General features: G+C 53.9%; 1 protein-coding gene across 5 annotated transcripts in view; it reads left to right on the top strand.

Moving 5' to 3' along the window:
* LARP1 (La ribonucleoprotein 1, translational regulator) overlaps positions 1–13,101 on the top strand; it is a 77,858-nt gene that overhangs the window by 43,249 nt on the left and 21,508 nt on the right. For 2 of the 5 annotated variants that reach the window (XM_073355234.1, XM_073355236.1), the window contains exons 2-4: positions 4,061–4,122; positions 8,017–8,082; positions 11,420–11,591. In XM_073355234.1, the coding sequence (XP_073211335.1) occupies positions 4,061–4,122; positions 8,017–8,082; positions 11,420–11,591 (300 nt within the window). The other 3 variants (XM_073355235.1, XM_073355238.1, XM_073355237.1) reach the window with 3 other exon arrangements.

Below are 13,101 nucleotides of genomic sequence, written 5' to 3'. Positions count from 1 at the left end.
CCACATATGAGCCATCCCACTTTTAGCACAACACCCATTGGGAGCAGGCGGGGGGAGGGAAATAACCCCCCTACGGAAACCACTTCAAAATTTCAGGAGTTAAGTCATTTAAAAAAAAAAATATTTAGGTTTAGAGAGACTATCAACGTACAATATAACATGGTTGCAAGCATGAATGAGGTCGCGTATGTGACCCGCCCTGCTTTTAAAGCTATCTTCTCTGAACCAGCTCGCATCAAACCTTGTAAAACAATTTCACAACTGAAATTCCAGCCAGATGTTACAACCGCGGCATTATGCTCCCCCTGGCCCAGGCTCTACTCCGAGATGTTGAATCGTTTTCAAACAGTTTTAAAAACATTCTTCAAGTGCTGGGTCATGAGCCTTCCTCTGGGCAGAACAGCTAGTGCCCGGGAGGAAGTGCAGATATAGTTCTCTATGGACTTGGCGAGTGAAAATCATCTAGGGGTGAAATGTTGGGACCCGCACCTGCGAAAGGTGAGGGGTGGAGCTGGAGTTTAGCCCAGGTATGGCTGTAGTAAACCTGCTGCAGGATCAGTGGCACAGAGAAGCTGGAGCTGAAAAACCCCTCCCCAGTGCTGTCCTACCATCTAGAAGTCATAAAAATGCAGGGCATTCCAGGGCATCTTCTGGATGTTAGAGGGGGACAGGGTTTTCTCCGGGGGGGGGGGGGGGGAGGAGTGGGGAATGCCAAGTGTAGGTGAGAAGAAAAGCATTTAATTCCCCCTACAGTCTCTTCTGCCTCCCTCGCTCGCTCCTGTGCAGTTATTTGTTGTCATTATGCTAGTGCCCAGAGGTGCCAGGCTCCCACAGTGCTGGGAGACAGTCCCTGCCTCAGAGTTTGTATTCAAAATAGACAAAGCGTGGGAGAAACATAAACAATCGGGACCCGATTGTGCTAGGTTCTGTACATAGAAACACACATGGTGCATTGTCACCATTTTACAGCTGATGATTGATGTCCGATGGGGAACTGAGGCACAGAGAAATTGTGACTTGCCCAAGGTCACACAGGCAGGCTGTGGCAGACGCAGGAGCTGAACCCAGATCTGAGCCCCCATCAAGTGCCTTATCCACAAGCCCATCCTTCCTCACCTGTGCAGTGGGTCATGGATGCTGGTCTGTCCTTCTGTGACCTTTTAATGAATGGAGACATAGTTATCCTACCGGCACCGTGAAATGAATGGTGGCAACCATGACACATGGTAGTGCTCACCCGGCATGCCTTTAGAGAGGCTATGGCTGAACCTCTTCCCTTTCCAGGCCAGCCCCAAAAGAGTCCTGTGATTGCAATACTGCGGCTTCTGTGTGCAGCGGATGCATCTGCATGCTCGTATGCTGGTCTTCACACGGCTGCGCCATGGATCCATGCATGCAGTGTGGAAGGGGGTATTACCCGCTTCTGTGGTGCCAGGAATCCCCCACAGAGCCGTGCTGCAGTCCCTCCCAGCGGGGCAGCTATTTGAAACTCTGCAGTCCCGATCCGAATGGTCATGGCCAGTCCGGGGCAGCTGATTCCCTCTGCCCACCTGCTTGAGGAGGGGATGGAAGCAGGGCCGGTGGAGACAGCAGTTTGTCTGGCAGGTGGAGGAGCAGACTCAGCTGCTCCCTTCTTGTGGAGCTCTGTCTCTCCAGTTGCTGCCTAGCAGAGGGCGCTCGCACAGCTGCTGCCTTTTGCTGGGACTGTGCGAGATCAGAGCAGTTGCAAGGAGCCGGGCGCACATACAACATGCCGGGCAGCAAGAGCCACGTGTCCCTCATTAAAAGCTCTCCACCACCCTCTTGGGGAAAAGCCAAGCTCATCAAGCCATGCTGGTGCCCAGCTGCTCAAGGGCACGCTTGTTTTGCTGCTTAAGCAGCAGATTTAAGTTTTGCGTGGCACTTAACTGCCCCTCCTCCAAAGAGCCGCGTCCAAGTTGAGCAAGCTGGCAGTCATGCTGAGTGTGGGAGGGGCTGTGTGTTGAGGACAGGTCTCCTGGCTGGTCTCCATCCCAGAAACCAGTCCTGCTGCAGAAGCTAATTGCAGCAGGATAATCCCCCCTGCCTGCAATACAGCCAGTGGTGTGCCGTCCTGCAGCGTAGATCAGCTCAAACCACCATGTGGTCGTGTCTGCTAACCATGCGAACAAGCTTTGTAGCTGTAGCCTAGGTTGTGATGGGGTTTGCAGATGGACGGCAGAACCTGGCTGAATCCTGTTTGTACTGTACGAGACTGTAGCACATCCCTGCATATAGTTTAACAGGGTCCCCTAGCTTCATTGTTCAGGTGGGCCCTTGTGTGGATGCTTCAAACTCTGCAGATTGGAATATAGGCATAGCTATGTGGTCAGGGGTGCGATCCGTGACCGGCAGAGACGAGACCGCAAATGTCTCTAGCGTGGATACAGCTATACTGACAAACCGTGCACTCATACCGGTATAGGTGTTTCATTTGGGAGGTGAGGCAGGTTTATTGCACCGGTAGAAAGCCGGTTTCTCTTCCTTCACACTAGGAGCGCTTTGCTGGTACCATAAAGCCCTCTGAATTCAGTTGCCATTGTGTTCCTTCGCTCCCTGGTCATCGTTCCTGTCAGCCCTGCTGTGCTGGGTGTAATTCTGCCTTGTTTCCCGTCCTGGCATTCGCTCTCTCAGTAATATCCATTGCAGGCGTGTCCATATTTACTAGCCTTTTGGAACCGGGGGTGTCATTGGGCCTTTGTCCCTCCATGTTAACGTGAAGGGCCCTGACTGACCGCCATACAGTAATGTCGCTGTCTTTGGTTTGTGTGCTCACACTTCCTAGATGCCTGTATTAAATATCCCCCCCACACACACACACACAATTCCCAGCTGTCCTGTTCTGCTTGCAAATTCAGGTGAGACACCAGGGTGCAGGTGGCCAAGGGCTAGTGTCCCTGGTTCCTTTCCCACCTCTCGCTTGGGCTAAGCAGGCTGGGGCAGGACTGGGCACCCCGTTAGTGAGCAAAGCTGCACTCGTGAGACTGACCCTGATTCGTGCGTTGCAGGGAGCCCTCTTGTAAACGGAGCCCTCTTGAAGTGGGGTGTGCAGTGTAGAGGTGGAGAACAGTGTGTTGGCCTGTAGGAAACACTGGCTGTCAGTCGGAGCGTAACTCTCCCTGCCTGCAGAGCTGGGTGATGAGTGGATTGGGGAAGGGTAGGTGGTGCTGGGAATTGGACCATGGTCTGCAGCCTCCATGATTGTGGCTGTGGCAGGTGAAGTCTTTGAAGTCTTTATGGCTCAACATCTGCAGCGGTTTGGCCCCCAGAGGTGAAATGGGGACTCTCCGTTTGAGTGATTTGGGTCAAAGCGGAGAAGGGTGGACTCCGGATCGAATAGTCAGAGAGACGCTGCACTCCGCCAATCCAGCAGAGAGCAGGCGCGCTCCTTTCAGAATCACGTTCTGGGGCAGATCAGTCCAACCTGTCCCATTTATTACACTTCCTCCTGGGATCTCCTCCTCCTCTCCCACAAGTGGCCACGTAGGGTTTGCCTGTGCTCCGTGCTAAGCCCAGGACACTGGGACCTGGGCTTGGGGACTCGGTGTTTCCAAGGCTGTGGTGAGTTTCAGTCTGCACTGCATTGGTAACCTGGGTTTACAGTGGTTGGATCTGGTCTCACAGCTGTGCTAACGTGTCCATACTGCAGTGTGCAGATGCAGCTGGCCCTGCTTCCACATTGCAAAATGCCAGGGCTTCGACCCAAATCACAGTGGCTCTGACCCACCCCGGAGCAGGGTCCTAAGATCCAGTGCTTGCTGACCTGAGTCGGGTTGATTGATGTGTGGATGGAAGTAGGACTTGGGCCCAGTGCGGACATACCCATCCAGCCCTTAGCGAGGAGGAGGGGAAGGGTAGCTCACCTGGATGCACTGTGGGGAAGAGAAGGGTCATTGGGAAGATCTAAGAGGGACTCTGGCCCAGGTAGGGAGAGAACTCAACCAGTGCCAGCATGTGGCCTGCCAGCCTCAATGGACAGTGGAGAGAACGCTCTAGCAACCCTTGGTGTTGCGTATTAACGCCTCTGTTCTATTTTTCACAGAACATACGACTCCAGCCAAAGTGGTGAGGGCTGCAAACCCCAGGCAGCGGAAAGGAAGCAAGGTATGTCTGCCTCTACATCTTCCTGTTTCTGGTGGTGTATTACCTGGCTCTCGCTGCTTGTCTTCTGTATTGCAGCAGCACCTAGAGGCCCAGCCGAGATTCAACCCAGTGTGCTGGGTGCTGTATGTACACATAAGGAGATGCGGTCCCTGCCCCCAAGAGCTTATAGCCGCAACAGGCAAAGCATTGGAGGGGAAGTGACTTGCCCAAGGTCACCTGACAGCGCAGTGGCAGAGCTGGTGCTAGACCCCAGGTCTCGTGGACTCCCAGGTCGCTGCTCTGTCCCCTAGACCACGCTGCCTCCCATGCCACTTGAGGCAGTATTTTTGTTACCTCACTGGGGAGCAAACTCGGCTCTCTGAGTGGTGCGTGCATTTCCACTCCAGAGCAGCGTGCATTTCCACTCACCCACGCACCCCGCAGCTGTGCACGGCCTCCGGTTATGGGTGGCCGCTGGAAACTTTAGCGCGCCTCCCGCAGCGTGTGGTGCTTCCGTGGCAGTGCCCAGCTCTGGCCGTGGCAGTGCTGCCTTTCTCCCAGCTGCTGTGTTTACAAGAGCTTGCGGCGCTGGGGTTGTCAGTCCTGCTCGGCACCTGCCTAGCCCCTGTCGTCAGAGCATCTCCTAGGGCTCTCCCACAGCGGAGCTTCTCAGCACCCGGAGAGGCAGGATTCGTGCCCATCTTGTGCCTCGATGCCACAGTGACGGGAACAACTTAAATAGGTGCCCTCCGCCCACCTGTGTGTTGGGTGCAATGTCTGCCTGCCTCCCGGGGGTGGGTGAGAGCCCACATGCACGTGCGGATGGGTCGATGTCGGTGATGTGGATGGACGATGCACAGTGCCGTGTGGGTGCCTAGAACAACCACCGTTGCCCACCCGCTTGGACCTGCTCCATGCTGTCCGTCGGAGACCGTTGTTTCTTCTTCGAGAGCTTGCTCATGTCCGTTCCATATTAGGGGTGTGTGCTCGCCGCATGCACCGGTGCTGGAAGGTTTTCCCTCACCAGTATCTGTAGGGGACCGGCCCTGGAGTGGCGCCCACCTGGCACGGTATACGGGGCGCCACCGGCTCCCCCCCACCCTCAGTTCCTTCTTGCCGTCAGTGACGGTGTGGGAATGTCTGCTGCTTCGGCTAGCTTTTGCTTAGTTCAGTGTGTCTCACGAGCGTTTCTTTGTAAAATAGTTGTGTATAGTTCAGTATTCACCCTTCGTATTAGTTCTTGTTCGTTGGTCCTGGATGGGACTCAGCCTAGGGACGGGGCATTAGGGTGACCAGACAGCAAGTGTGAAAAATCAGGACGGGGGTGGGGAGTAATAGAGGCCTATATAAGAAGAAAAAGACCCCAAAATCAGGACTCTCTCTCTAAAATCGGGACATCTGGTCACCCTATGGGGCATGCCCCCCCCATCATCTGGCTTTAAACCATGCGATAGTTGTAAACGGCCCATGCCCATCAGCGACCCGCACATCGGTTGTTTTAAGGTGTCTAGGAGAAGGACACACAAGTGACAACTGTCACATCTGTAAGTCGTTCAAACCCAGAATGAAAAAAGAGTCCTCCATCTCACAACATTCCTGATGGAGTTGGCGTTGACCCCGGCACTGGAGCAGAAGTCCGAGTCGGCCCCAAGCACCGCAGTGTTGGTACGGAGCGCCCCACCTGTGCCATCTACGAGTTGGCGCCGATCCCCGGCCCTGGCCAAGAAGCCCAAGAGGTCTGCGAGGGGAAGATCTCCTACTTCCCATAAGGGGAAGGAGAGGGCCGGAGGAGAGCCCGGACCCGTGCTGGGCAGCTCGACACCTCCGTCAGGGAGTCAGGCCCCAGCTCATGTCGAGACCCTCCCTAACTAAGCTTGCCACAATGGACCGTGACGAGGGCCTCCGTCAACTCGAAGTCCTGTCGATGCCTGAGATCCTTCAGGCAGGGCAGGAGATCCTGACGCTACCGGTGCTGAGCTAAGGTGGCACAGCCCTTGGGTAGCAGGTTTGAAATCCCCCTGGCCTAGGAGCGGGCTGGGATCTGCTGAATGCAGGAATGGGCTGTTGAAGTGAACGGTGTGGTGGCAGAGAAGCTGGACCATGCCACTCAACTCTCCTTTTAAACCAACCAGCCAATACAAATCCTCTGTTGGGTGAGAATATGGAAAATTGCCCTGCAAGCAGAATAGCATAACGTCTTGTGTGACTCTCCCCCTGAGAACGCCAGGGGCCTGCACTCATCACTGGCTGCTCCTCTCCAAAGGGCAACTGTGCTTTCCCCAGAGCATGATCTTCTGGTCCTTTTTCTTGAGCATTAATGTTCCTCCCCTGCTTGTTTGGGAAGCGACATCCACGCTCTGCCTTTTTTCCCCTGGAAACACCTCTCGTTCTCAAAGCATCAGGTTTGAAAACTAGATCAAGTGGAGACACCAGTAAATGGTGTTATAACTGCCCTGCAAACCAAACCGCTTCACCGGCAAGCTCCAGCCTCACAAGGGAAGGCGCATGAATGGTGTGTTGTGAGTGGCCTTGGAGGCTGCTCTGGGTGGATTGAATGGAAACCAGATGCCTGTTCTTGCCGTCAGCTGAGCACAGAGCTCTGGCAGCACTTGATTGCAGTTGTGCTGTTTAATGTGAGTGAGCCCTGCAGTCATCTGCCCCCAGGTGGCATGAGCTTTTAGAATGAATTTGAAAGTGAATTTGGTATCCCAGCTGGATTAACAGCACTGAAGGCCCTGGTGCTCTTTCTGCTCCTCTTTCGGGGGAAACGGGGCTGTGCTGAAACCCCGCGGAGCCTTGCAGTTGTGGTCTGATCTCACCAGGCGGCACCAGGATCATAGAATCCTAGAATATCAGGGTTGGAAGGGACCTCGGGAGATCTAGTCCAACCCCCTGCAGGACCAATCCCCAACTAAATCATCCTACCAAGTACCATCCCTTATTTTTGCCCCAGATCCCTAAATGGCCCCCCTCAATGATTGAACTCACAACCCTGGGTTTAGTAGGCCAATGCGCAAACCACTGAGCTATCCCTCCCCCCGGGAGGTAGGAGTTCAGCTCCAGACATTTGATTGTAGAAATAGAGGGGATTTAGAGACTGACAATGAAATTGCCTGGGGGTCTGGAAAGAGCCTAGGGAAGAGATGATTGTTCCACGCAGTAGTGAGGCGTATAAAGAGGGGTGTCAGCAGCTGCTATTTCTGTTTTTACTACCCCGCTCATCTGGGTGAGCTGTTGGCCACGGGGCTTGAACCTGACCCTTGTGGCTCTGAACACGTGACCGTCTTTTGTCTGAGCTGAAAGACCCAGAGCTAAAAGCAGGGTCATCAAACTGTCTGTGGCCAGCTAGCAGTCGGAAGGTTACAGTGAACCGCCCAGAGTGGGTCTGGGGTGCGGTCATCCGTCACTTAAGAATAGGGGGATATTCAACTAAATCCAAGGCAGTACATTTAAAACCACCGGGCATTAATGTTTTACGCTGTGTATAACTCGCCCATGAAACTTGTTGCCCATCAGGTCGTTGAGATCAAGCACTTAACAGAATTTTAAAGAGGGTGACACTTCATGTGGATAATAATTATCCTGTCTAAGAAGCGTGGATTTTAAGGGCTATATACCCTGAGGCTTCGGGGCATAAACCAACCTCGGATCCCCCTGAGGTAGGTAGCAACCACTCCTTTAGGCATGTTAGTCCATAGGTGTCCACGAGGATGTTTCTTGTCTCTTTCTCTGAAGCATCTGGTACTGGATGCTGTTGGATGGGGTGAGAGGCTGTCAGTCCGATCCTCTAGCCCAGGCCCTGTGCTCTGGAAGGGGGAGAAGGGATATTGGCCTATTGAATGCGAGGAAGCAGCCCTTCAGAACCAGCGCTTGAGATCACTGTACTAACGAGATCTCTCTGTTTTTTGAATAAAGGTGGGTGACTTTGGTGATGCCACGAACTGGCCGACCCCTGGAGAAATAGCCCACAAGAGCATCCAGGTAAGAAGCACGACCCTGCAAACAAAACACTCTACCACGCGGCAGCATCCGAGCTTTCCCTGGCGAACAAGCGATGTCCCCTCTTCTCTCTGGGGGCAGAGAACTCTAGAAAAGTTGACCACTCAAGACCAAGACGTCCTGTGGGCTTTTCCTTTGGAAGCGAGGTCTCCTAAGGGCTTCTCTGTCCCTAAAACAGCTGAAATAGACACTGTCAGCTGAAATCTTCCTTTATCACATTTCAGTGCCTATTTTACCAATAACACCACAGATTATTATAGCAGGGTTTGGAAAAGTTACCTGAGACCTGCTAGTTGATGGACTAGTCCTGCTAGCCACAGTGGACAGAGCTAGGCTGCTACTCCCCGGAATGCAAGCAATAAACAGCTGTGTACTGTTTGTGTATCTTTCTTAACTGTCCTCCTCTGGGCAGATTCTAATGCCTATACAATGTAAGTTTTTGTGTGAGTTGCTTTCTTTGTTCCCTTCGTTTTTCTTTTGTCACAACAGGCCAATGTATATTTCCCTGTGCTGTTTTCAGTGTCTGTTTTCCTCTTTGCGCTCTCACTCTCTGGTTCTTCTTCAGACTGTTCTCTACCACCTGCCCCATAATCCTTCAGCTCCTGCTCTGCTTCCCTTCTATCTCCACCCCCGTTAAGTCTCTGTGTACTCCACTCACCTTTAATGGATCCCCTCTGTCTCCCTTATACTCCCTCTGGTTCTTGACAAATTTGGCAGCCTCCCAGTAACCAGAGAACTAAATGTACTAAAAGGCCCAGCTGCCCTTAGGCAGCCTTCAAGCCCAACCTCTCTCACCAGCTCTTGCTTAGCTTCCCACCAAGGTGATGCCTCTGGACCCTGCTTGGGGCATGGTCTATCATTTGTAGTCTCCTGCTAGTGGGTTCCTGAGTTTGAAGCCCCCTCTGCTTACTGGAGAGGAGCGGTGTTGTGTGCTAAATTTAGCCTCCTTTCTTATAAAGACCTTTGTACCAGGGAAAAAGCACTGGTACATGTCTCAGCTGCTCATTGCTTTTCCCAGCAGCAACATGAAATTGGCCGTTATTGGCCCTTTCCTTGTAACCTGGGGGGGGGGGGGGGGGTTGGTTTCTGAATTGTTGCCATGAAATTGACCCAAGCACTTATTCATTTCAGGCTGCTGCTGTTGAGCAAAGCTCTGAGCAGCAGTGGTGGTGCTGAGGCTGCAGGCAGACTCACCAAGATGGCATTGCATCAGGTTTATGCTAGAGTGATGTTTAAAGGTGATCCCTGCAACCATAAGAGCTAGAATCTCCTCTTAAAAATAAATAGCTAAAGCATAGATCATGCAGCTCTTGTTTCACTTACTTTCCTAGGTGGTTTTGCCTTCCAGTTCTGGAGGCTGCAGTGTTTGGGTTGGAAGAGCAGGGGAATGGATGTTTTAAACCTCCGTTCGTCAGAACTGCAAACAAAACACGAGCCTGGGTGTGTTGCTTAGGTTGGGTAAAAGATTGCTTTTACAAGCCCAGCCTCAAATCTGAACCATGGATTGTCCCTTTAATACTAATAAAAAGCTAAAGTAGCAGGTTGAGCAGTCAGTGAGGAACATGCTGTGCAAAGTGAGAGTTGGAAGCACTTTCATCTACCCACTGAGAAGACACGTGGTTGTTCAGAATACCCTAACTCAGCACAATTACAGTGACCTTTGTGCCTGGGGGGATGGATGCTGCTTTATAAACCCAACCTTCCAACGTACCAGGCTCCTGCAGCCTTCTCAAGCAAGGGAGGAATGAAGCCGGATGCCCTCAGCTTGTGCGGCTGTTCTGAAGTTGGTATCACAACATGCTGCTCCCTGAAGTGGAGCTGAGGTGGCATCTCTCCTCTAGCCCAGCTCCTCTTTCAGCCTGGAGTTCCTCCCTGACCCCCCAATTCTGCACTGTTGTCCTCTAGAATTAACCCTTGAGCTGAAAGTGTGTGTTTGTTTTTTTTTTCTTCCTGTGTTCCCTCTGCCCACTACTCTCGGAAACAGATAGAGATGGGGACCTTTGCAGGCCAGAAGGATGTGGTCCGGTTGTGAAGCCGGTGACCCCATGCTGGTTAAAACTGTACTTTCATGATTGCCTTAACCAGCCCCCTCGGCGGTGTACCAGCACAGATATTTCTTCTGCTGGGAGAAGGGCCTGACCAGAGCTCCCCGCAAAGCTTGTGTCTAGCCACTGGAGCTGCCAGTGTGCCAGGATGGCTCACGCCCTCCAGGTTGCTCCCTAGCTGTAAACCACGTATGTTCTCCATGTGTTAGCGCGTGTTGGACGGTATGTTATGGGGGAGAGCCCCTCTGTGCACTGCTCATCTCGGAGGCAGGAGGCCCCAGGGGAATCTCAGCCAAAAGCATTCCTCGGTGTTTTCTGTGTGTGTGTGTGGGGGGGGGGGGTCAGAGCTGGAGTTCAGGTCATGGCCCTGTGGGCACTGCCTCCTGCTGTAGCGCTGGAAGCTCCAGCTGAGCGACTCTTTGGGGTGCTGGGCATCGGCTCAGGAGGCAGCCAGGAATAGCTTGCTGTGGCCCCGGGTGCGGAGGATTTCCTTTTAGGGATTCCCTGCATGTTGGGCTCCCTCGCTCAGCGGTGCTATTCTGGGACGGGGAGCCTGGATCCTGTTCTGAACCCTGGGCGCAGTGAGTTGGGCAGGGAAGTTCAGTAAGCTGGATCTCTGGTGCAGGGGTCGAGTTACCCAGGTGAAAGCAGAGAGCTCCTGGCTGAGCAGCGGAACGGCCCATGGCTTGGTGCCTGCTAACGCTGGCCCTCATGAGGGGCATGGCCCCGTGCTGCTGCAGCCCAGATGCAGGAGCTGTCAAAGCTGTTCTATTTTTGGGCACTTTCCTTTCAGCCTTAGTTTCCTGGCCATGCAATAGCTGCTGTCAGTCGGTGCCCCATTGCTACCCAGCTTCTCCCTTCTGCGGTGCGAATCTTTACCAGACCCAGCATCCTAATGCAACAGACACCTGTGAGCATCCCTTATGTCTACTCCCTGATTTTAGGAATCCTCTCCCCACTGTTGCTCCCCCTCCAGATGAACTCTTGTCGGTACCGTGCCCAGGTGTGCACTGGGGGTGACGAGAGAGCATGCAAAGCTCACTCCGACTTGTCTTCAAGCCCTTGCTAGCTGAGCTGCTCTTTACCGGGGCCTGTCGTCTCCCCAGGGTGAGATGCTGGGATCCCATCCCCAGACTAGTAACTGTCCTTCCCGCTTCCCCTCTGCGGGGCTAGATGGGCGTGGCTCTGGCAGGTGGATCTGACCAGCTCTTCGTTGTCTGTCCTGAGCCCGCTCCCACCATCCTTTGCCTCACCTGCCTGGCTCTTGTCTCCAGCAGCCACCCAAACCCCAGCCCCTCCGGAAGCTGCCCCTCAAGAAAGATATGAAAGAACAGGAGAAAGGGGATGGGAGCGATGGCAAAGAGAACCTGAAAACCAAATCAGACGAGTCCGGGGAGGAGAAGAACGGGGACGACGACAACCAGAAGTTGGCCCAGAAGAAGAAAGGTGAGAATGGGAGAGGGGTGGGTGAGATTCCAGGGGACTGCTGGAAGATTGGGGATTTGGTTCTGGCCGAGCCAGCTTCCATGATGTCATGACCTTTGATGTCATGCTGCCCTGGCTGTCCCAGTTCTCTGGCCACCTCCAGATGGGCGATTGTAACCTGCGTCCCTCGGGCTGCATCTGAAATCCATTCACAAGCTGGTGCAGAAGCAAGGGGTGGCGCCTGCTAAGCAGAGAGTCCTGCTGTTTCACCATCCGCCCCGGCTGCCCTTCTGGATAGAATTACTGTTGATTTGCTTTTGGCCTATGAAGCCCTAAATGGCCTGGCACCTGCCAACCTGAGACTCCCCTCCTCCTCTCCCCCCACCGATTCCCTCTCCCCCCCCCAGTGCAATCACGGCTACTGAGTGGGGTGCTGGATCCGCATCAGTTGTTTGCAGGGGTATTTCCCATGAGGGTCCCTCTGCTCTGGGACTCGCTCCCCTACTCTGCTTGATCCAAAATAGTCCAGCTCGGTTGATCTCCAGGGGAAGTTTCTCCTTTTCTACAGCCTCTGGGGAGAGGGCATTCGCTCATCACTGCTGTTGGGGATCAGCTGGCGAGCTGGGTCTATTGCTGGGCGACGTTAGAGGCACGTGGAACCTGGTCTAGGCTCTGTTGTAGCTGCTTGTAAACAAGAGATAATGGATAGGCATGAAAGGGAGTGAGGCTGTGTCCCTGGATCTGAGGCGGCAGCCGGTGCTGGGCCTGGAATCTGTGCATTGGCCACCTCTGCCCTCCGGGAGTCTTGGCGTCTCTCCTGTTCATCTCAGGGTAGCTGGGGTAGCAAAGAGTCAGGGGACGTCTGCACTTACTCTGCTACAGCGACGCAGCTGCATCATTCAGTGTGGAGACTCCCTTCTTCCATTGACGCAGTTAATGCACCTCCCTGAGAGAATTAATCCGTCGACCTAGCACTCTCTGCATGGGGACTAGGTCACCAGAGCTGGGTCTCGGGGGAGTGGATTTTTCACAGCCCTGCGAGATGTAGCTATGCGCATGTAAGTTCCCCAGGTTGCAAAAAGCATCAGAACTAGAACATCAGGAGCGTGACCGTGGCGCCCCTCATCCCGTGGGTACAGGGACCCCTGGGTTCAGTGCTTTCTTCAGACCTCGATGAGTTCAGGGAAGACCATAGCCTGCCTCTCGGATGGACGGACTGGCCCCATTCATCATCTTTCCTGGGGCGGTGGCTGGCTGTGCGTGGGGAGACATCTGTTGCACTCGACCCCAGGAGACGGCTTTCCAGGGGGAAGCCTGCTTCGATCCCAGGGCGCAACAGGAAATCCGGCCATGAGCGGAGTGCGCACAATGGCAAGAACCGTCTCGGTCTCCTCCTTGTGCTTTGAAGTTCACCAGGTCTGGTCCGAGGTCTGCGAGTGACTTTGGGGCCATGTGCAAGCACCGAACGCATGGGGCAGAAAGCTTTGAAGTCCAGTGCAGCAGCCCCATGGCCCTGAGCTCCCCAGAGCGG

This window comes from Lepidochelys kempii, chromosome 8 (genome assembly GCF_965140265.1).
Source record: "Lepidochelys kempii isolate rLepKem1 chromosome 8, rLepKem1.hap2, whole genome shotgun sequence".
In the NCBI taxonomy this organism is placed as follows: Eukaryota; Metazoa; Chordata; order Testudines; family Cheloniidae; genus Lepidochelys; species Lepidochelys kempii.
This window is presented reverse-complemented; position numbering and strand designations above follow the sequence as displayed.